This window comes from Raphanus sativus, chromosome 4, assembly GCF_000801105.2.
Source record: "Raphanus sativus cultivar WK10039 chromosome 4, ASM80110v3, whole genome shotgun sequence".
In the NCBI taxonomy this organism is placed as follows: Eukaryota; Viridiplantae; Streptophyta; class Magnoliopsida; order Brassicales; family Brassicaceae; genus Raphanus; species Raphanus sativus.
This window is the reverse complement of record NC_079514.1, coordinates 28937082-28958974: the sequence shown is the minus strand read 5'-3', so window position 1 is coordinate 28958974 and position 21893 is coordinate 28937082. Positions and strand designations below refer to the sequence as shown.

At 35.7% G+C, this 21893-nt stretch overlaps 4 protein-coding genes and 1 long non-coding RNA gene across 5 annotated transcripts; 1 reads left to right on the top strand and 4 right to left on the bottom strand.

The window, feature by feature from the left end:
* Positions 1–4468: 4468 nt before the first annotated feature.
* LOC130511266 (uncharacterized) lies at positions 4469–5734 on the bottom strand. The gene is made up of 6 exons (XM_057008179.1): positions 5624–5734; positions 5339–5538; positions 5122–5248; positions 4852–5022; positions 4713–4766; positions 4469–4633 (listed from the first exon to the last, which is right to left on the bottom strand). The coding sequence occupies exons 1-6, from the start codon at positions 5732–5734 to the stop codon at positions 4469–4471; spliced, it is 828 nt and encodes a 275-aa protein (XP_056864159.1).
* Positions 5735–6258: 524 nt separating this feature from the next.
* Positions 6259–6859, bottom strand: LOC130511460 (uncharacterized). Its single transcript, XR_008944924.1, has 3 exons — positions 6770–6859; positions 6414–6681; positions 6259–6335 (listed from the first exon to the last, which is right to left on the bottom strand). It is a non-coding gene; the product is annotated as an uncharacterized LOC130511460 (long non-coding RNA).
* A 3766-nt stretch (positions 6860–10625) lies between these two features.
* LOC108853310 (uncharacterized) lies at positions 10626–11434 on the bottom strand. The gene is made up of 2 exons (XM_018626733.2): positions 11170–11434; positions 10626–10966 (listed from the first exon to the last, which is right to left on the bottom strand). Exons 1-2 carry the CDS (start codon positions 11417–11419, stop codon positions 10743–10745), a joined length of 474 nt encoding a protein of 157 aa, XP_018482235.2. The 5' UTR covers positions 11420–11434; the 3' UTR covers positions 10626–10742.
* Positions 11435–14787: 3353 nt separating this feature from the next.
* On the top strand, positions 14788–17409 carry LOC108854575 (THO complex subunit 4D). The gene is made up of 7 exons (XM_018628174.2): positions 14788–14948; positions 15184–15409; positions 16133–16267; positions 16344–16412; positions 16507–16706; positions 16799–16876; positions 17023–17409. The coding sequence occupies exons 2-7, from the start codon at positions 15203–15205 to the stop codon at positions 17192–17194; spliced, it is 861 nt and encodes a 286-aa protein (XP_018483676.1). The 5' UTR covers positions 14788–14948; positions 15184–15202; the 3' UTR covers positions 17195–17409.
* LOC108854574 (uncharacterized) lies at positions 17410–20519 on the bottom strand. Its single transcript, XM_018628173.2, has 5 exons — positions 19247–20519; positions 18438–18496; positions 18222–18350; positions 18008–18143; positions 17410–17928 (listed from the first exon to the last, which is right to left on the bottom strand). Exons 1-5 carry the CDS (start codon positions 19946–19948, stop codon positions 17626–17628), a joined length of 1329 nt encoding a protein of 442 aa, XP_018483675.1. The 5' UTR covers positions 19949–20519; the 3' UTR covers positions 17410–17625.
* Between the last annotated feature and the right edge of the window lie 1374 nt (positions 20520–21893).

Sequence of the window (21893 nt, the reverse complement as noted above, 5' to 3'; positions counted from 1 at the left end):
ACGTTGACATGAATACAAAATCGTTACATTCTTATTCCTCGATGATGACTTATGCATACATGTGTATAATCCCTACAACAAAAGGGATAAAGTGACATTGTTAAACTCGTAAACTTTAACTTGAAAGAGATAAATAATTGTAGGAAATAAAATACATGTTTGATAACCAAAACCAAGCGTATTTCAAAGCTTGCATGCTTTTCGATGTTTTTACTAAGATGCAAGACTTCCAAAAAATTAAAACGATATACACGTTCTCCAGATCGAAACGTTCTTTATCGTAGAAGACTCTTATATATATCCCATATTAATGCTTGTAGATGGGAAAATCACATTAAATATTGCTAAATATTGTGTATATCTTGTGAAATATACATGTAATAATGTTTGAGGTTTCTCCAAGTCTATAATATATATTTATAGAAAGTTATATAAGCTTTTAAATATGTCTACTCGTTTATATGCATATAACGTTTTTACTGGGATCAGCTTATATATGGAATGATGATAAATTCGTAGAAACTTAACAATAATTACAATATTTGGTGTTCAAAAAAAAAAAAATTACAATAATGATAAGTTAATATCCACTTGTACAAATTTACATTAGTTGGAATAATGGGATACTACAATAGTTCTTTCTACAAATACTGCATGTAGAACTGTTAACCTTGTTCATACATACTTTTTCATTTTTTCACATTAGATATTGGGACTGCAAAATGTAGTATTTGTGAAAGATTAATAACTTAACTTCATAACCTTGGTTCTAGAATAGGAATTTTTGAACAAAGAACAATTAGTCGGATGCAAGGATATGCTGGTGATGTTTTTCACATTACTCATCATCAAGCATTTAGAAATATAGCAATGCATGGCCAGTCAAATAAAGTATCTGACCAGTTCTTAAACCAAGATATGCATGGCTTTTCTTTTGTGCAATGAGCATATTTCCGAAATGACAACACCATTACGACAGCCTTTTGAAAACTGCATGGTTCCCATCACGAATTTTTTTCTTATTTGCATCATCTACATATTATAATATGTATATTACTGTGAATATCGCTTATATAAAATCTTCCTCCTCCATTCTCTCATGCACACAACCGAAACCATCTAAACCAAAGGAGAAACATAAAAATTTCATCTATTTCGTGATGTCCACAGATGATTCCTAAACAACTTTGATTCCTCCGAAAGCGAAGATGACTCAGTTGCCGAGAACTCTTTGAGCTCTGACCCGGATGTCTATTTCCGAAATGTTTCTCTCGACTATTTTGTGGTGAATCCGCATGAAATGTTGGCTAGTCACGTCAAGCTCAAGAAACTCTGTCTAGACCATGACAACGCCCAAGCACACTACATTGAAGGCTTCCTCAGATACTTCTTCCACGACCACAAACGAATCGGATTGCGCCATTTACGCCTGTCATCGATTGGGGGCAATGAATACGGTACGTATCTTACGGTCTTTTGCTTCTTGCGCGAGGTTACTATCAAAAAGGTAAAAAATACATGGACTAAAAAAAAGTTAAAAAAATACAAACTGAAATTGGAAGTTAGATATAGAAATGTCTGATCATTGCTGGACCGTTCAAGACATCTTTAATCGATATCCGACTCATTATGAGGCCTGAGTACTCTGTAAACCTTAGGAACATTGCCTCGGAAATTGCAATCTGGATAATATGGTCAAACTTTGCGATCGTTGTTATTATTTCAAAAGGCTCAATCAAATTGTCCACTTTGCAAGAAACAAAGATTAACTCACATGGAAGAGTTAATTAACCAATAATATCTAGATCGTTTTGTTTCATGTTGTATTCGAATTCTAGTATTATTGTATCTTTATGTTTTAATTGCAGGATGTTTGGCACTTTATGTAATCGTACTTTGAGTTTTAATATCCGAATGCTTTTTATGTAATTGTACTTTGTGAAACTATGGAATGTCAATCTTCTCCTTTTTTTACTAACATAGGAGAAGAATCATGAATGAACTCCATCATATATATAGTGAATGTAATAAATGAAAAAACCATTACCTTTATTGTTATTTAAATATATTATTACCAATTCCATCGGCCAAATTTCTATATTATATTACCTTATATTTAGTTAGTAAATTTGCAATGTTATTTAATGAAGCTTACCAAAACTATACTATGATTGCCTTGTCCCTAAAGTTATTTTGGGTAGAAGATACTAACGTGAGTTATATTTTTTGATATTTTCTATATTAATTTGTATCATATAAAGAAAGAATTAAATTGTAACTCTCTATTGCTATAAACTATTTATCATATAATAGAATATTGAAGTTGTGATCTGATTACAATCACTCAACAATAAGATTCTTTACAAATCGTTAGTTAATTATAAAATCGATGCCTTTGTAATTAATTAAATTTTCTAAAAATCTATTGGTATGTTAACTATAAATCTTTTAATCTTTTTACAATTAAAAGACAAAATCCAAGAATAACTATAAACTCTTTTGATCTTTGGTTGTCATATATAGTGAATATTCTCAAAATTTATACATGTCTTATACATATGCTTCAAGCAACATGAAAGCCAATTGTGAAAGTAATAAGAAACCGAGAATGGGATATGCGAATGAGAACTTGATTATTTATAACATAATAAGTTTGTAGTGTAACAATCAACCAAGATTAAAAAACCAGATAATGTCTTCATAAAAACATAACCAAAACATAAAAAACATTAAACATATTATTATTGAAGAGATGGGTCATGGATGAAACATCTGTGGCTCGTTGAGGACGAACCAATCGATCTTCTGTACATAAACATCACTTTGCCTTCGCCTGGGCAAGCACGAGCGCCGACTCCAACTTCTCTTTCTCTTCCTTCAATGCATCATTGTGGAAGAGATCGTTAATGAGTTCCAGTTTGCCTTGTATGCACCACACCTCAAGCTCCTCTTGAAATTTCTTGTACTCCGCATCGTGTTGTTTTTTGAGCATAAACAACTTGGCCCGGTAATGCTCTGTCATATCTTCCACACATTTGTCGAATACATCTTCTACGGGAGTCCCATAGTCTTCAGCCATGAGCGACTTGATTTTGAGGTCCCTTATAAAGTTTTCCATGGTGAGATCTTCGTCTACATGCAATGGTACAAATATTTAGTTAGTAAAAAAAAGAACATAATAAAAGGGAAATTTCTATAGTAAGCGGGAAATAACCACAATCACTATTTCACACCCTTATGAATATCACATACGCAAATGTAATAATAGAAAACTAATCACTACAAATAAGAGATCACAAAACTAATCAACAATACTTTTGCATGAAGTATAATTACTAATCAAAACTATTCTAACTTGCCAAAGATCACGATTCGTTATCTATCAAATTTAAGAGACATAAAAGACAACAAAAATGTGGAAGAAGAGAGTTGATAGATTACAAATAACCGAAAGTGAATAGACAAAAATTTTATTAACCTAACGCGTGATGATTTACTAACCTAAATCGAGAAAAAAAAATTACTAGCCGAAATCTGAAGAGACGAAAATGTTTTAGAAGAGAGTTTAGAAATTGTAATGAGAAAGGTGGGATGAAATGAGATGCGTTTTGGTCTTATTTATAATGGAAAGCGAAGACTCTCCAAGGGTTGTGTCTTTTCACAATACTAAATCGGTTGAAATCGTTTTCGAAATAACTGTTATGGAAACTAAATCGGTTGAAATACTTTTCTAAATTAAAGATTATACGTAAAAGGGAATTGTTGCCATTTTTTACTATAGATATGAAATCTGCAATCATTGTATGTGTTAATTTTTTGCAAACTTACCAAATAATTTCCCTCTCAAATATTTTAATTTCATTAGGACTTCAATAACAATTTTTTACTAATCAAATATTAATAATTAACATGATTTCATTTTTTAACTATAGAAATGAAATCTGCAATCATTGGCGGTGTTTTTCTCTCTTTATCTATATAGAGTATTTCCATAAGAGAGTAGAGGACGAAGTTATATAAACAAAAGAACAATCGATTACATTTGAAAAAATGCAAGGATCAAACAAAGAAGTTGATGGGAGCTTTTCACCTTTACAAAAGGCTGTCAAATATAGTATTGTCATTTAGAAGTCTTGTTCATCGACTAAAAAAACTACATGCATAATTTTATTCTTTTCAATGGTCAGGTACTTTGTATATTTAGGATTGATTGTTATGTTTGGTTATTTTAAGTTCATATAAATATGAAAAATAAGGATTCATAATATATAATAAAATAAATCCAGTAACAGATATCACATAAGCATAATGATATAACCTAGTAAGGAAAATAAGCTTATTAAGTATTATAAAAGCCAACGATAATTCAACTAATAATTTGTTAAGTAAGTAAAGCAAAAAAACCTTAATAAGAATAAAAAAGCCACTATAAAATATAAAAATGCATCTTAAACAGCGGTTCTCTTTTTTAATGCTTCTCTTTCTTGATCCAAAACGAAGCTCCAGGTTTGGTATCAGCACTGAGGTAGGCATTCGCCTCTAAACTTTCGATCGGAGAACCTTCACTTTTAGCAGGAGTCATGATCTTAAATTTTGAGCTCCTATAAGAAGAACCAGGTACAAGCATCGCATGCTGAAACATGCGTGTCATCAAAAATAACCATAACAAAGAAACTTTGAATTATATCGTAGAGATAAATAAAATAACGTACCTCTGGGGTTTGAGACACTTTATAAAACTCTGGGGAAAACGTATTCGAGCATCCCTTATAATATAGAAGAAGCATAAAAATGAATAAATAATGGAATAGGATCTACGTACATAATCAACGTAAATCGAAATTTACGTACCTTAGGATAAGGGGACACGTCAAACTCGTTCATCATATATGGGCTGGTGATAATCTTCGCGACCTTAAATGTATCGTCCTTGTACTGATAATTATTGCGATCTATTATGATCTTAAATAAATAGGTTTTACCAACCAGTTTGGTCAGAGCAGTCCGCAAAACACTGGTATCCTATATACACCAAAAAATCAATATTTAAGACTTCACTTTAGTTAAAAGATAATGTAGGTACAAATAGAACAATTTTAAATAAGATTTTAGACAGCATACTCCATTATCTTTGATAGGTGTCATTGCATGACTGAAAGGTTGATGGAGCAATTGGAGTGCAATACTATCTAACACCAAAAGCTTAATGTGACCTGTATCATCTAGTACCACCAAATGCAGCTTCGGCCTATTATATACGGAAAAATAAATAAATCGAACAATGTAAAAAAATAACATTTTTACGGAAGACGAAATAAAGTAAGGATAATCTGATTACCTTACCGACCGCTTAGGATTGAGAACCTTGCACTTAGTACAATAGAACATAAAACGCCTATCCAGTTCATAGATACCTTCGGCACAAAGGTTATTATGCAACATGTCTATTTTTGTACCACATCCTTTGCAACTCATATAGTGCAAACCCAAATCACTATCAATAGCCGCTATGGTGCACCTTAGGAAACACCTCTCCACCTATCAGTTTTACATTTAGATATTTAAAACATGGTATAAAATATAAAGATTGGAAAATATAAAAAAGCAAAAACATAAATGACACCTTGGTCGTCTCCAATATTTCAGATATTGTTTTCTGTGGAGTCTGAACGAAGTAGTCTTCTTCGTCTGACCTAATTGAAACCATAGGAAGTGGTTTGGAATCAACGGACATCAGTTCTGTATTTTTCTTTGGTAACCTATATAGAAAAGAGGTCGGCTATGAAAACCAGTGTTTGTATTAGCTGTAAAGCAGTGATTGAATTAGATAAACACTCACAAAGATAAGAAAGCATCCACCTCCTTCATCCACGGATTAAGAGAGATATAAGAAACATTGTATGCATTACATACACTTCGCCTATCTATTTAAGAGTACACGTTTGAAAAATCAAAAAAAAATATCAAATTTAATTTAGACCAAACAACCAAAAAACATGACAAATAACGAAAACTGTACCTTTCCAAACTTTGACCTTTGCAAATCTCATGACACAAATTACGGTTTTTTCAGAAATAAGTTCAATTGATTCGCTTAGCTCTAGAGCAACTTTACCCCATACAACCAATGGAATTCTAACATCTCTGGTGACAAAAAATTAATCAAGGGAATAATGTGAATATTTAGATAAGATATATAAAGGTAATCAGACTATAATAAAATCGAAATTAGACTCACTCCGAATTTTTTAACTCTAACGAAATCTTTTCGGTGTCCTTTCCATTAAGAGAGACGATTTCAACATTAGAAATCTCCACAACCTGACCAATAATATCTACAAAAAAATTATAATAAAAGTTGAGTATTATCGGGCAATATATTATGAAGTGCATTATATTAAAAATACACTCACCGAACAAATATTGCGGGTTCAGACTACCGTTTAAGATATCATGAAAACTGCAAGGTTTAAAACCGGTCGAACTGAACGACATATCCTCACAAAATCGAACCCGAGTAAAGTCTTGTAACAAAATTTTGTAAGGATGGTTTGTTGTTCGATAGGAGTCGGTGGATAGAGAAAGTTGAAAATTATAGAAAATCTTCGAGTCACCTTCTAGGATGTTGGATTCAAATGTAGGAACTAATTCCTCACTAATAGTTGCATGAATAGCATCACCCTGATAAAAATATTAGTAGAGTTGAGTAAATATATTTGTTTTAATCATGAAGGCTTCATAGAGTAAAAAAATCACACAATATACTTACATGGGAATCAACTAAAACCATCTCAATACTCTGGATACCTGCTACGGTGAATTGTCTCCACAGACGAACAATATGGACCCTTATTTTCCATGTCGTTTTACCAGGTTTCAGATCAATCACCTTGTCAAAATATGAGACCATCGTCGGCATTATCAAATGTCTAAGGGTTTTATCTTTTTTATGGAGTTTAAGATACGTGAACCTCAACTTATATAAGATACTTTATGCCATATAGTTGCAATATATCGGTAATAAGAAAGGAAATGAAAAGTAAATGAAAAAAATAGCTTATGTTAAATAGATATCTCATAAGTTTGTATTTTTGATATTTAACATTTTTTATTGATTTGAACTTGGTAACCAAGAATAATATATTTGTTATCTTTAATCTTTAATAAATTATAAATGTAACCATTTAGGATGTGATACAAAATATTCCAATTTCAGAAATTGGATATTTAACATTTTTTACTGATTTGAGACTTGGTAAGCAAGAAAGTAAAAAATAACCGGCTCGTCGATAAAATTAAACATAAAACAAATCATGCATATATACGATATAATTACTAAATATTATGGAATGGAAATAAACACTGTAATTAATATTTATCTGCTTAATGATACATTTTATAAAATGGAGATAATAAAAAACATCTCCATTAGCCCGTCTATATCATTTTCAAAATTAAACACTTTTCGTTATGGTTACAACCAATGTGTTTTACTGCAAATCTAACCTACTAAATACTATTATCATGACTTTCTCTGAATAGCCAATGAAGTTCAATGTAAACCCCACCAACTTTAGTATTCGTGTACTACTATGTATAAATGACTTAAAACAAAATAGCTATGCATGTAGATTTCGAAACAGAAACACAAAAAACCCAATTGGAAAGGCTTTGGCCTATATACGAAAACCATAAATCAAGAAACTGATAGACGATTACATTATAGTAAATTCATATAGTTCATGAATTTAAAAGCCTTTGTAGAAGTTTCACACGCAGTTAATCAAGCCAAAAAGACAGAACATTAGTCATGAAAACGAAAACGATACGAAACTTGCAGTAGATTAATTAGCCGATAAACAAAACATCTTTAAAACCCTTGATAAAACTTCAATCTCCTCATGATGAGAAGACACGAACACGTCCCCCGATTAGTCCTTCATCTCCTGGCACCTGAGGAACTTCTTTCTGAAACATTAAGATCTGATAGATCAGATTTGGGAAGATGAGGTCTGTCTCCCAATCTGATCGCCGAGCCATCTCTATGACTTGATCGTACACGAGTCTTCCAAAATCAATCCTCTTTCGAGAAGAAACAGCGTATATGAGGCGGAGACGGTCCTGGATCAAAGAAGTAGTGTCCGGTCCAGGAAGCCAGTTGAGCTTACAAATGCGATAGAGTATATCGTATGGCTTCACCAGAGTACTGAGCTTGAAATCCTTCCAGGTGTACGATTGGGCTCTTGTTAGGTAGACTATGGCATCATCTAGAAGAACTACCTCCCAGTGAAATGAGGCCTCAACATCAGGTGTCATCAACAGACGGTTGATAACCGACGGTTCGAAACGGTAGAGGGTTCCGCGGATCAGAGTACCGTTACCATCATAGAGGATGTTTGATATGAACTCCCTAACAACTCTAGGACAAAAAGGCCGGACATGCAGGACAGTATAACACCAACCTGCTCTATCTATGATCCTAAACGCATCAGCTAACAGAGGATCAGTAGGATCTAGAGAAGCTTGAACGACAAAACCTCTAAGGGAGAGATACTGATACCCGGTTGCGGCGTCGGCGTTGTAATGGCGGCGAGAAGGTTCCCCGATGGTTGCGAGGGTTCCGGAGAATGCCAAACGGTTACTTCGGATACGATGTTCAAGGAACCTAAATGGATTTTGGGGACGGAAGGGAGCAGGTACAGGATTCAGATGATTCATATCGACTCGATTTCTTGAGAGAGCAAAGGGGAGATGGAAGATTATGACTCTCGACTTTCCCTCCGTATCTGAAGAAGAAGCACTATGTCAGTGAGTTGACGTGACAAATAATGTATAAGATATGGTTTACGCTCTAGATTTTTCTAAATTTACACGTAATGACTATAATTATTACTTTTTTTTTTACTTATCTATGTAACAATTGTAATTGAAAAGTCAAAAAAGTGTTTTAATTTATATTATCGAGATTACAATCTACTCTGATCACACTAAGGTTTTGTCAAGATCTGGTTTATGCAAACTATAGTTTTATTTTGTTTTTAATAAAATAATTATAGTGTTTTAGTTTATATAGTTGCAATATTAATTCTAATAAGAAAGGAAATACGAAAGTAAATGCAAAATTAGACTATGTTAAATAGATATCTTATAAGTTCGAAGTTTAGATATTTAACTTTTTTTAACTGATTTGAGACTTGGTAAATCTGTTTAGATTTCCTTTGAACGCAAGATTTCCTTTGAACGCAAGCACAACGCAAGATTTCCTTTGAACGCAAGCAACTTTACATGCACAACGCAAAAATATTGTTATACCATAGCAGCAAATGTTTGATCACAATGCAATACTTCCTTTGAATGCAAGACTTCCTTTCAATAGCGTATGGCTTATCACCAAAGCAGCAAACGAACCCGAGTAAAGTCTTGTAAGATATCATGAAAACTGAAAACTGCAAGGTTTAAAACCGCTCGAACTGAACGACATATCCTCACAAAATCGAACCCGAGTAAAGTCTTGTAACAAAATTTCTTAAGGATGGTTTGTTGTTCGATAGGAGTCGGTGGATAGAGAAAGTTGAAAATTATAGAAAATCTTCGAGTCACCTTCTAGTTCGAATGAATAGCATCACCCTGAGGATGCTCTCCCTTAGCTCTCCTTGTTTATATAATATACTCGGGACTGATGTTTGCTCGTCCCTTAGCTCTCCCTTAGCTCTCCTTGTTTGCTCGTCCCTTAGCTCTCCCTGTTTACAAACGGCAAACTCATCCTTCGCAACTGAAGTTCAAGCCAGTTGTATGTTCTCCCTAACTTTTGTCATCGTCGTCTACGCTAAGGGCTGCCTCATCGATCTCGATGTGAAGAACACGCGACAGAAGACGGCAAGACGTCAAGAACAATGACTCGGATCCTTGAATCGTCGAGAGGTAATGCTTCAAAGTGTTTCGCATGATGAACCAAATAAGGTTTCGCGGATCCTTGAATCGTCGCATGATGAACCAAATAAGTGCTCCAAACAATGACTCGGATCCTTGAATCGTCGCATGATGAACCAAACAATGACTAATAATCACATTCCGTGAAAGTCATATTTAAGTGCTTCAAAGTGTTTCGCATGACAGAAGACGGCAAGACGTCAAGAACAATTTGTTACGTTTCTTCTTATGGAACCAAATAAGGAAACAAAGCAAAGAATTAAATGATCCGTTTTTCTTAAACTCCCTCACAGAGTGACACGTGGATCCGAGCCTTCTCATGTATTCTCACAAAAATCGCCAAAATCGTTTAAGGAAAGCCTTAAAAATGCTTCTCCTTTAATATATAGGGGATAGGAAGCCAATGAATGACTGCTAAGACAATCAGAGGAGTATTGGAATTTTCATTTAGTATTTCACATCACTGTTTGACTACAGCCTTCTTACAAATTTCATAACCCGGAACTTCTCCCATTTCATTAGTGATTGTTGGTTGGTCTCGAGTACTCATGTGTGTCATGTCTCCCCAAACTATTTCGAACGTAAATGACTTCAACATGGATACATCAAAGATAACTTAGTTTTTTGAGCAACCGTATGCTTATAGAAGTTTTTATGTTAAAATTATGACTCTTAAGATTATTCAAGGCTAAATATAAGTTAATAGTGTTAAAATTATGACTCTTAAGATGTCTACCATATTATATAAGTAACAACATTTGTATTGAAAACGCCGTTAAGTTTATTGAAATCTATATTTGCACAAAAAAGGATCACTGATATAATGATCTAGTTCTTGCAACTTTTGTAGAGTTAGATTTGTTTTTGTATAGAAATTCTCCTAATAAGGACCGACGAAGACGATTTTTCCAACCCTGGCCTTCACGAGCTTTACTCTCTTCTCTTCCTTCGACTTTTTCCAGTGGTTCTCGCTCTAACTTGCAGAGCAAGAAGTTCGTTTCATCCATTGAGCCTATCTTCTCTTGTGGATTCAAAACTAACACCAAAACAGTGATACAGACAAATTAAATCAAATTACTATTGATAATAACTTTATACTATAAATGTAAGACACAACGTTATATCATGTAATATCCACGTGTTTTATAAACAGAGGATTTCCATATTGAAGTTCAGACTAGTCCAGAATATAGCGATTGTAAATTAACAAAAGTACAGAGTGGTAAAGATGTAAAATACTGTTGAATCCTGCACTATTGGAGTAGAAAATGAAGTTGTTGACATCGAACCCTAGAACCGGGATCCTGCCTTGACGAGCATAGGTTTTCAAAGCTGTGTTAATAACACTTGAAACTTTATCGTCTTCATTGACCAGAAACCTTATAGGACCAACGCTTCCAAGAACATTCACACTCACCAAGAACTTTTTCTTCGGCTTTTTCATCATCTTTTTACACTGAAAGATATTTTTTTTCCTTCGTCTTTGCATGAAGCTCAGATCCTCAATGGTTGCATTTTATAGAGGAAAAAAAGAAGGACATGAAAGATACATGTTTGGAGTTTCGTCCATTGAGAGACTATTTAGAAGAACTTATAATATGCTTCTTTCATTTATAAGTACCGACAAAACAAGTTGGATAGATTTTCTATCAAGGCCATGAGATTTCTTTTTTTTTTAGGTTAATCACCATACATGTAGAACCACCACAGTGAGTCTAAATTTGTTAAGAGATTGATGGTTATTAGTAGTTTATTGTACATGAACATATAGAAACTTTGAAGAATCTAATGCCATTGGCTTGTTTGCTCAAATGTGGATGCATTAACCTATGGTGCTGATGCAGAGAGTAGTGGAATCTCTTGTGCAACTATTCCACCACGATAACATTTTTAACATGTATGGTTTAGACAACTAAATGTGACAGAGAACTTAGTGAAAGAATCTATGTACTATTTATTATCCTTTGCAAAAGTCAAAAAGACGTAGAGAAAATAGTTGACCGATTGACAAAGTCATGCATAAGACAAATGTTGCCTCACTATAGTAGGTTGGGTTAACTAGGTCTGTAGCCAAATAAATGAATGACGGGGTGGAACTTGGGCAAATGAGTAAACATGGTCATTTTTTCTTTGGCAGAGGAACGACTATAATCTAATCATAGAAAAATGAATACATTACTCATATGTAGGAGTTTGGCAAAATATCCGTAAAATTTGATTCATTCCGTTATTCGTTTCGATCCGAAAAATCTGGATATCCGTAACTTTACGAAGTAAATACTAAAATTCAATATTCGTCAATTAATAAGCAAATCACAAATACTCATTTAAAAAAAACGAATATACGATATGATCGGTAATGTACCTATGCATATACATGTATATATAAAATTATATATAATTTAATATCTCTATATAGATATTTAGTTATTTTGTCTACTAAATTAGTTTTTGGTCATTAAATTTTTAAAAGAATCTAGTTTAAAATAAGCAAGTAAAACAAAAAAACAGACATGTCGGAATAAACATGTTCGTCAATCAGACACATTTCTAGACCAATAAGTGTCTTCGTGAGTGCGTTTCGAACCTCCCAAAAATGGATCAGACGAAACCTTAACTCGCCTTCTTGTGGTCTGATTTTGACATCTCTGAAGAACAACCCTTCATCAGCTTTGGCGGAGGGGACACCGGTTCCGCCGCTATGTTTGATCGGCATGTCGGAGCACACTATCCCCTTGCCGTTTGGTTTCTTCGACATAGGGTCGCCGGATATAGCTTTGGCAGAAGAGACACTGGTTTGGCCGGTACGTTTGATTGGCTCGACGGAGGAAACACCGTCCTTTCCGTTTGGTTTCTTTGAGATAAGATCGCCGGAAACATGGGATTTGCTGTTGGATTTCATCGCTTGAGAGAATATTTTTTTGTGTAATAAATCTAGGAAAAAGAAAAGTATTATAAAGAAACTTAAAGGGAGGAAGGCGAAAAAAAGCCACAGATGAAATTTCGGAGGATTCATTACACAAAGATAAAGTGGTGTATCGATTGATCGACGATCCATTGAAGAAGTGGAAACGATGAAGATGGGAGATCGTCAAAAGGATTCAACGACAGCGTGTTAGGGTTTGTGTTGGATTAGGCTTATGGGCCAAATAATTCAATTTATGAATCAATAAAAAAAACCACTCCAATACTGGTGTGACGTAGCAAAAAATAGGTTTCTATTGGAAGATTTTTTAAGTCGACGTAGACCCCCCCTCCTCATTGAGCGTATTTCCCTTTTACTTATTGTTTGATTCGAGTCTGGTTATTCACACCAGAGCCAAAAAGAATTAGGGGCTGTTTGTTTCACCATCTGTTTATTTCCATTCAAATGATCCATTTGTATGGTCCATTCACATTATCCATTCAAATTTTATTAGATGTTTGTTTGTGCATCCAAGTGATTCATTTAAATGAATCATTTAAATGGATCTTACGTTTGTTTGTCCATCTAAATGATTCATCTAGATGAATTATCTAAACAAATTACCAAAATACCCTTGTTTAATTTAACCCTATAATTTGATATTAATTTCAATTATATTAATTTTAATTATTTAATCTATTATATTTAGAACATAATTATTTTAAAATTAGTAATTTGACGAGAAACCGTGGTTTGCAGTTTTGCGGTTTTGACGGGAAACCGCATTTTTGTTGTTTTGGTAGGAAACCACATTTTTGTTGTTTTGGCGGGAAATCACGTTTTTGCGAAAATCGTATATTTGCGGTTTTGGCGGGAAACCGCGTTTTTGCAGTTTTGGCGGGAAAATGTGTTTTTGCGGTTTTGGTGGGAACCGCGTTTTTGTAGTTTTGACGGGAAAACACGTTTTGCGGTTTTGGCGGGAAACCGCATTTTTTGCGGTTTTGGCGGGAACCGTATTTTTCTGGTTTTGGCGGGAAAACACGTTTTGCGGTTTTGGCGGGAAACCGCGTTTTTGCGGTTTTGGCGGGAAATCGTATTTTGCGGTTTTGGCGAAAAATGTGTTTTTGCAGTTTTGGCGGGAAAACGTATTTTTACCGTTTTGGCGGGAAATCGCGTTTTGACGGCAAACACGTTTTTGCGGTTTTGGCGAAAAATCGCGTTTTTGCGGTTTTGGCGGAAAACATGTTTTTGCGGTTTTGGCGGGAAAACGTGTTTTACGGTTTTGGCGGAAAATCGCGGTTTTGCGGTTTTGGCAGAAAACATGTTCTTGTGGTTTTGGCGAGAAATCGCGTTTTTACGGTTTTGGCGGGAAAACGAGATTTTCTGTTTTGGCGGAAAAACGAGATTTTTTGGTTTTAATGGGAAAACACGTTTTTTGCGGTTTTGGCGAGAAAATGAGATTTTTTCGGTTTTGGCGGGAAACACGTTTTTGCGAGAAAACGAAATTTTCAGTTTTGACGGGAAAATGAATTTTTCGGTTTTGACGGAAAAAATGTTTTTGTGCTTTTGTCAATTTTTACTTGGAACAAAATAATATTATGTTTAGGTTTATAATTTGTGAATTATTTTAGGGACATAATAGACATTATATCATTTTGAATGAACCATCTCCATTCAAATGATCTAAATTGGTTCATTTGAATGGACTTTAAAATTAAGCTTAGATTTCCAAAAATCATCCGAATAATCCATCTGAATGAATTGTAATTTTAGTGTCTAAACAAACAAAACTCTCATCTTCATTTAAATGGCTCATCCGGATGGAGAAACAAACATGTCCTTAGAGATTTGCCAATCCACTTGGTCCATTTGAAAATTTGATTAGTTATCTATTAATCCCAAATCACAGATTTCGAAGCTAATGACGAAAGTATCCTCGCCATTGGCCCATTTATCTGCGTCGTCATCTAGTCAAACTGCATACTGATTACGAAACTATCCTCACCTCCCAAACACCCCGAAGAAGGTTTTACCCAAATCTCTCCTCTCAAAACCCTAAAATCTCTCAGTGATTCCATCTTCTCTCCCGGTTCTGATCTCGATCTCCTTCTTGGTAAGCCTTCGTCCGTTTTCGATTTTCCAGATTTTTTACAAGATGCATAGATCTGTCGATCTAGGTGCTTCGATAGATGTTCGTTTGATTCGAGAACGATCAATCTCCTCGTTTTGCGTACCTGATCTTGAACATATTCTTTGCCTGCTTCCGAATGTTAACCCCGTTTTGATGATTGATTATATATGCCTTGAGGATCTCTTTGATTCGTAATTTTGATTACTATCTGTTTCAGAATCTGTGTTTGACATAAGATGTCTGGAGGTTTAGATATGACACTTGATGAATCTATAAAGAGGGCTAAGGCTGCAAAATCTGGAGGCAGAGGCACTTCCCGCCGTGGTGGTGGTGGTCGTCGTGATCACGGACCTAACGGGTTTCTTGGTGGAAGAGGCAACGGACCTGCTCGAAGAGGCCCTCTTGCTGTGAATTCTCGGACCTCATCTTTCACCATTAACAAGGCAAGCTCATTATCTGGGATCTCCTTTGTCTATCAAGCATTTACTGAATGAATGAATCATGCTAAAAACTAAACAATGGGAGAAGCAGCAGGTTTTCTCATTCATGCATAAAGGCGTTATTAACATTCAGACTCGTATTATACATATTGCCTCTTCGTAGTTCATGGAGATGCTTTCATCTAGAAATGCCTCTTACCCCTGCGATTACAACTTTTGGGGGACATGTATAGATATGTGTTGTTGCTTTTGCCACTGTGATTTTAGCTGAGGAGCTTCAGTAATCTGAATGTCAAATCTTCGTTCATCCACTACCACAAAAGATGTGGCGTTTGGGGGAAAGTTCTGTTAAGTGTTCTGACAGTAAATAGGGCTTGTACTGACTTAGCCATACAAAGTCTGCTTGCTTAATTGCATGGAGTTATTGATGAAAAAACCTTGCAGCATCTCGAATTTCTTCAGCGTGCTATGAGTGCCTTGGTTTTTCTTTGACCATAGCTTTTGGTACAAAGACTTCTTCTTGAAACCGGAACAGTGAGCATTTTTATTTTATTTCCCATTGGATGGTTATTGACTACTTGGTGGAGCTCTTTCCTTTGACTGGTTTTCGTTCTTTCAGAAAAAAAATGGGTGGTCTCTTTTATTTTATTTTTAAATTATAATTTTTTTGACTTTGCGGAAGTTCAACAGAAACGTTGTATTGATGTTATCTGGTCTTCTCAATAGCCTGTTCGTAGGACCAGAAGCGTGCCATGGCAGAATGGTTTGTTTGAAGATGGCCTAAGAGCTGCTGGAGTAGACGTTGAAACCAGGCTCCATATCACCAACCTGGACAATGGTGTAACAAACGATGATATAAGGGTATAAAATTATAATCTTGACTTATATATTAATGCTTTGATAACGAACAGTAATTATATCTTTGTGGGGATCTTAGGAACTCTTCTCTGAAATTGGGGAGCTCAAACGTTATGCGATTCATTTTGATAAAAATGGGCGTCCAAGTGTAAGTTTTCACGAATCTTATCTTCTTGAATATAGAAAAGCTTCTGCTTTTTTTTTTAACTGTGACCTCTTTGGTATTGTCCTATGTGCTATAGGGCACAGCGGAAGTGGTGTATCCAAGAAGAAGTGATGCAATTCAAGCTCTGAAGAAATACAACAACGTGTTGTTGGATGGAAGGCCAATGAGACTTGAGATATTGGGTGGAAACAACGCTGAGGCTCCTCCTTTATCTGGTCGTGTGAATGTGAATGTCTCTGGACTCAATGGAAGGCTGAAGAGGACGGTCGTTATCCAGTATAACTTTCTGTCTTTTATCCTTTGTCTTTCTCTGGTTACGCATTGCACTAGAGATAAATGATTAACACCATCTTCTCTTATGCTGGCAGGCAAGGAGGGAGAGGTAATGGTAGATTGAGAGGGAGAGGAGGAAGAGGTCCAGCTCCTGCTGTCAATCGTCTTCCAATGTAAGTATAACACGGTCCTCTTAGTACTGTTTAGTGATAGGCCAGAAAGCAACCAAACTAAAATATTGTTCTAGCTTGAGACATAAGGACCTCTTTTTAGTTTTTAAAGAGGAATAGTAACCGTTGGATCTTTCTATTGTTGGCAGTCAAAACCGGCAGGGAGGAGGAAGGGGTGGGTTTCGTGGTGGTAGAGGGAGAGGTGGACGTGGCCGTGGTGGTGGTGGGAGAGGGAATGGGAAGAAGCCAGTGGAGAAATCAGCTGCTGACCTTGACAAGGATCTTGAGAGCTATCACGCAGATGCAATGAACACTTCTTAAAAAGCCTCAAGAGAGAATTCAGTGTTTGTTTGTTACTACTTAGGCTCGTGTGTTTGTTTGTACCAAGTAAGTACGTAGTTACAGTGTTTGAGATATGATGTGCTGTGCTCTTTGTTTCCAGTGATTTTAGTTTTGTTTGGTGGTTGGCAAGTGTTAAGTAAGTGAGGAATGTTTGTTTCAAAAAGATTGAAGATTGAGTGCTTTTAAAATTCTAATTCATGGTACAAAATCTATAATAAGAATAATAAAATTACAATTGAAATTTGCTTGTTATTTTGAGGTTTACACTGAGATGAAAAGATATAAGAAACTGATTTGGATTAGATACTTATAATCACAAACCCATACGTATAATTTTCACATATTAAAAAACAATAGACACAAAATTGAGTAGTAAAGAAAAAAACACGACCCCATTCACACGATCAACACTATCTTTCAGTACCAGCAACGTTCTCGTTAAGAACGAACTCACCAGAATTGCTTCTATGAAACAGTTTCTCCACCACCTCGTCCCAATTCTTCTTCTTCGACTTTGGTTCCGATGCTTCCGCACTGTTGCATTCTTCTTCTTCTTGTTCTTCTTCTGGGGCAGAAACTGCATGTGGGATATTGAGACTCACAGCTCTCTCTAACGCATCTCTGTGCTCTTTCTCTAACGTGTTTAACCTCTCCATCCTCTTCTCTTTTGGTGCCACTGTCGCCACTGTCTCTGCACTCTTCTCTCTCATTTCCTGCAATCACATCACACACCCATTCATTAAAATCCAAAATAATAATGCCCTTTAAACTAGGCATTTTCTTGAAACTAACCTGAAGGGCCTTTTCAGATTCTCTTTCTATCCATAGAATCGCATGATCGGATGTTGCATTCGATGACAATACTATATGTTCAAACCTCCCATCAACGGGAATAGCGGTTTTCACTTCAGGAGGAAACCTTCCACATCTAAATATAATAACAATAATCAGAGAAGGAATCACAAAGAAAATTAGGTATTAAGGTTTTGATAATATTATTATTTACCTGCAAAACTTTCGTTCCACGATATGATAGATCCGACCAGGAGCATAAAGTCTTCGAGGGTCCCTTAGTTTCCGACCCTCTGGTATAAACGTATCTCTCAAACAAACTAAAAACAACAAGCAAGGCAAGCTTGTCCAACGCAACATATACAAATAAGTTCCTATTGAAGTACAGAAGCATTTTGGAATAAAAGAAAAAATATGCAGAAACACTAACCAGAAGATGGACTTGAAAATATCCTCTAATGGCGTCGCCGTTCTTGGTAAAAAATCATCCTACGAGACAAAATAGAAGTTTCTTGAGTTGATATTCATGTACTTAGCAGTATTTTACTTCACGTTTAACATGCGTTTCTTAACAACCAAACAAGCTCCTCAATGAGTACAAAATTAGCAGAATATTCTGACTAAATCTCAAGAAAGAAAAAGAGAAATGCGACTCTTCGATTCAATGTATAAGACACAAAGCATATTCTTAACTTAGGGAGGCTGACTATGACAATGCTTTGGTCAAAAATGGACTATCCATCACAATCCAAACGAAAGAGTCATTAAAATAATGTAAATTATATCAAAATTATTCAGAATTTCTAAATGAGCTGAACCAATGTTTTACAATCTAGTATTGAATAGTTATCCTAAAATATTAAGACATTATTTCAACCTATTTTCGATTAATTTACAACCATATAGATTAAGAAATTAGTCTAAGATCTACACTATAAGAATCTTAAGAACAAAATTCTCACTTCTAAAAAAATTAAATCATAAATTTAAATCCTTATTTTACAAACTAATTTTTTTTGTCCATTTTCTTATCTAATGTTGCAAAATTATTCTGAAAGTATTAAGGCATCAATTCAACCTATTTTTTGTTAAACAAATTATCAATTCATCAAACATTGTAACACCGATGTCTTGGCTATATTTAGAATTAAATTCTGTCTAACCATATTCTTGAAACTTTTTAAATAACCATATGGCACACTAAGTAATAAAAAAATTAAAAAGAAAGGGTTTTCAAACCTGCAAAATAACGGAGAAGATGACGTCAGCATACTTAACAGCCAGGTTAAGCGACATACACCTCGCCGGCGCCAAAGCGAAACACCTGATCTTACTCCTGGGCACACCACCGATCATCGCGGGAGTATTAACCACCAAGACCGCCATCAACGCGGCAACACCAGACCCCAAAGAATGACCAGCGAAGACCAAATCATACTCTCCCCCATTCTCCTCCCAAAGCCCACGAAGCGTCTCCCACTCTTGATTCAAGACCCAAGCCGCAGACTCCAAGAGCCCGTGATGAACGTACCCGCCGCCCAGCATCTTCTGACCCAGCTTGTTGTTGAGAAGGATCTTGTAGTCGCTCTCCTTGGCCAGGTTCAGTCCCCGGATCGCGAGCACGATCTCGCGGTGGTCGTGGTCGAGGTAGACGATGTACGGCGGAGACCGTCCTTGGGTCTTCTCGTAGGTCACTCGTTTGATGACCCAGTCCGGGTTCAGGTCGAACTTTCCGATCGAAGGGGAGACTTTGGGGTTTCGGAGATCGGGCTCGTAGACGGCGAGGATGACGCGGCAGATTCGTGGGATGGGCTCGAACTCTTCGGGTGTTGCTGCCGCCCACGTGGCGCTGTCGTCGGAGCCCACGTGTGTGCAGCGTTTCCATGCCCACCGGCTGAATCCCACGCAGAATACGCATTCTAGTCCACAAGCTACTGACATTTTTGTTTTTGTCCTTAAAAGGTAAAAGATCAGATTTTTTACAATTAGAAGCCGATGGGGTTTTTAAGACTTGAAATGTTTTTTTTTTTTTTTTGGGAATTGGGATTTTTTTTATATGAATTTGAAAAACGAAAACTTTGACCCAAAGATATGATTATTTTTTGGCAGCTAGGAACAGAGAAAGGGAATGATTGAAATGGGGAGGTTAGAGAATACTTCAGACAAAGGTTTGAGACTAATACAACTAGAGAAGACTTAAGGTTGGTAAAGATTTGAGTTGAAATTAGATAAACAGGGTTTTGAAGAATATATACAGATATTATTCTTAGTAATTACTTAGGATTTGGAGAAGTTTATGGAAAATGAAATGATTCTTTTTTTCTGAAAAGAGATTAAGGGAAATGGATCGATAACTTGGAAGAAACTAGTTGCAAAGAGAGGCATCATAAGAAGAAGGTTAAAGAAGAAGAAACCAGCTATATTTTTTTTTTTTTAAAGAGAAGATTCCAGCTAAGTAAAGACAGGTAAGATCATACGAGAGATAATCTCGACAGAGACAGGCAGCCCAAAAAGAAGAGAATTGAAGAACATGTCCATTTTTCAAGTCTTTCTTTTTATTAAAAATATCACATTTTCTTATTTATTTAGAAATTATGGAAATCTTTGATTCTCATTCGATACCCATCCGCATAGGGAAGCTATGTTGACTAGTTTCTCAGGTTATTTTTTTCACTTAGATCATCTACATTGAGGTTATCTTTGATCTTTTTATCTGAATGACCTATGTTCTACATTTTCTGTTTGTCAGTCCTTGTTTATCTCTTTCGTTAAACTCTGATACAAGTTTTGTTTCTGTTTTTTTTTTCTTTTGGTCCCTGGACAAACTCTTTATATTAAAACGTAACGATGGGGGATTACAAATACAATTAAAGATGTTTACTAAGAATAAAACTCACTTCAAAGGTTTTCATAAATAATAGGTTTAAAAAGCCGTTAGAAAAAAGGTTTTAAATAAATCTTCATTTTCTACAATTAAAGGTTTTAGCAAATGAAACAAGAAAATACATAGAATAAACTCTCTCTCTTTCTAGAGAGAGAGTATTCTCTCTTCTTCCCCTCTTACCAGATTCAGATTTTTCAGAGGGGGAAGAGTTTTATGTTCTGTTTTTTGATGTTAAATATTTCTCTTCGATCTACGGATCGAGTTGTGTTGTTTCGCTAAGGCGATTCTCTTTTTTCGCATAGGCGATTCTCTGTTTCGCATAGGCGATTTTGGTGTGATGTGTCATCCAATATCAGAGTGTTTGTCATTCTTATCTTCTCTGATATGGTTGAATGTGAATAAAAAGTTCTGATTGTTCTTATCAGACTTTTACATCTTCTAGCCTTCCACCCAGTTTGATTTTGATCCCGGCAGTGATTGATTGGACACCTTAGATCATCGATCACCTTAACACTTCATAGGAGAATCAGACTTTCTTTGATAGTATAGCCATTTGGCTTGAAGAAAGCGTCTCTGACTGGGAGCTGAGCGGGTTTGAAGGATTCTGCAGTCATCCATGGAGTTGATCAAGAAGAGCTGGCGTTTATGACGGTCCAGCAAATGGTCTTTCTCCTAATTGACTAAAGCTTCCTCTGTTCTTAAACTTCGGTGAGATAAGTTATTTCTGATCAAGTAGCTGCGGTTAATGGTGGAGGCATCCTCAAACGAAGATTAACGGTTCAACAAGTGTAATCAGCCCACAACGCAAGCTCAAAAGTTCTTCATCCCACAGTGGTGCGTCTTCAACGTGCGTTAATCTCGAAGTTCCTCTTCTCACGATGGCGCGTCTCCAAGGCGCGTGAATCTCGTGTCAACAACATGCAGAAGATTTGGATGACATGTGTCCTTCCTTTCTTCTTCCTTTGATGCGTGGCAAGATGACGGGATTAGGAAGAGACGAAG

Excerpts from the sequence above, each read along its gene's own strand:
- LOC130511266 (XM_057008179.1), bottom strand. The coding sequence starts at position 5,734 with ATGTCCGTTGATTCCAAACCACTTCCTATGGTTTCAATTAGGTCAGAC. Across the intron at positions 5,023-5,121 it reads CACCTATCAAAGATAATGGA|GATACCAGTGTTTTGCGGAC; the intron begins GTATGCTGTCTA and ends TGGTGTATATAG. Across the intron at positions 4,634-4,712 it reads AAGTGTCTCAAACCCCAGAG|CATGCGATGCTTGTACCTGG; the intron begins GTACGTTATTTT and ends CGCATGTTTCAG.
- LOC108853310 (XM_018626733.2), bottom strand. The coding sequence starts at position 11,419 with ATGCAAAGACGAAGGAAAAAAAATATCTTTCAGTGTAAAAAGATGATG. Across the intron at positions 10,967-11,169 it reads CAATAGTGCAGGATTCAACA|TTTTGAATCCACAAGAGAAG; the intron begins GTATTTTACATC and ends TTTTGGTGTTAG.
- LOC108854575 (XM_018628174.2), top strand. The coding sequence starts at position 15,203 with ATGTCTGGAGGTTTAGATATGACACTTGATGAATCTATAAAGAGGGCT. Across the intron at positions 15,410-16,132 it reads CATCTTTCACCATTAACAAG|CCTGTTCGTAGGACCAGAAG; the intron begins GCAAGCTCATTA and ends TCTTCTCAATAG. Across the intron at positions 16,413-16,506 it reads ATAAAAATGGGCGTCCAAGT|GGCACAGCGGAAGTGGTGTA; the intron begins GTAAGTTTTCAC and ends TATGTGCTATAG.
- LOC108854574 (XM_018628173.2), bottom strand. The coding sequence starts at position 19,948 with ATGTCAGTAGCTTGTGGACTAGAATGCGTATTCTGCGTGGGATTCAGC. Across the intron at positions 18,497-19,246 it reads TCTTCTCCGTTATTTTGCAG|GATGATTTTTTACCAAGAAC; the intron begins GTTTGAAAACCC and ends TTTGTCTCGTAG. Across the intron at positions 17,929-18,007 it reads AATCTGAAAAGGCCCTTCAG|GAAATGAGAGAGAAGAGTGC; the intron begins GTTAGTTTCAAG and ends ATGTGATTGCAG.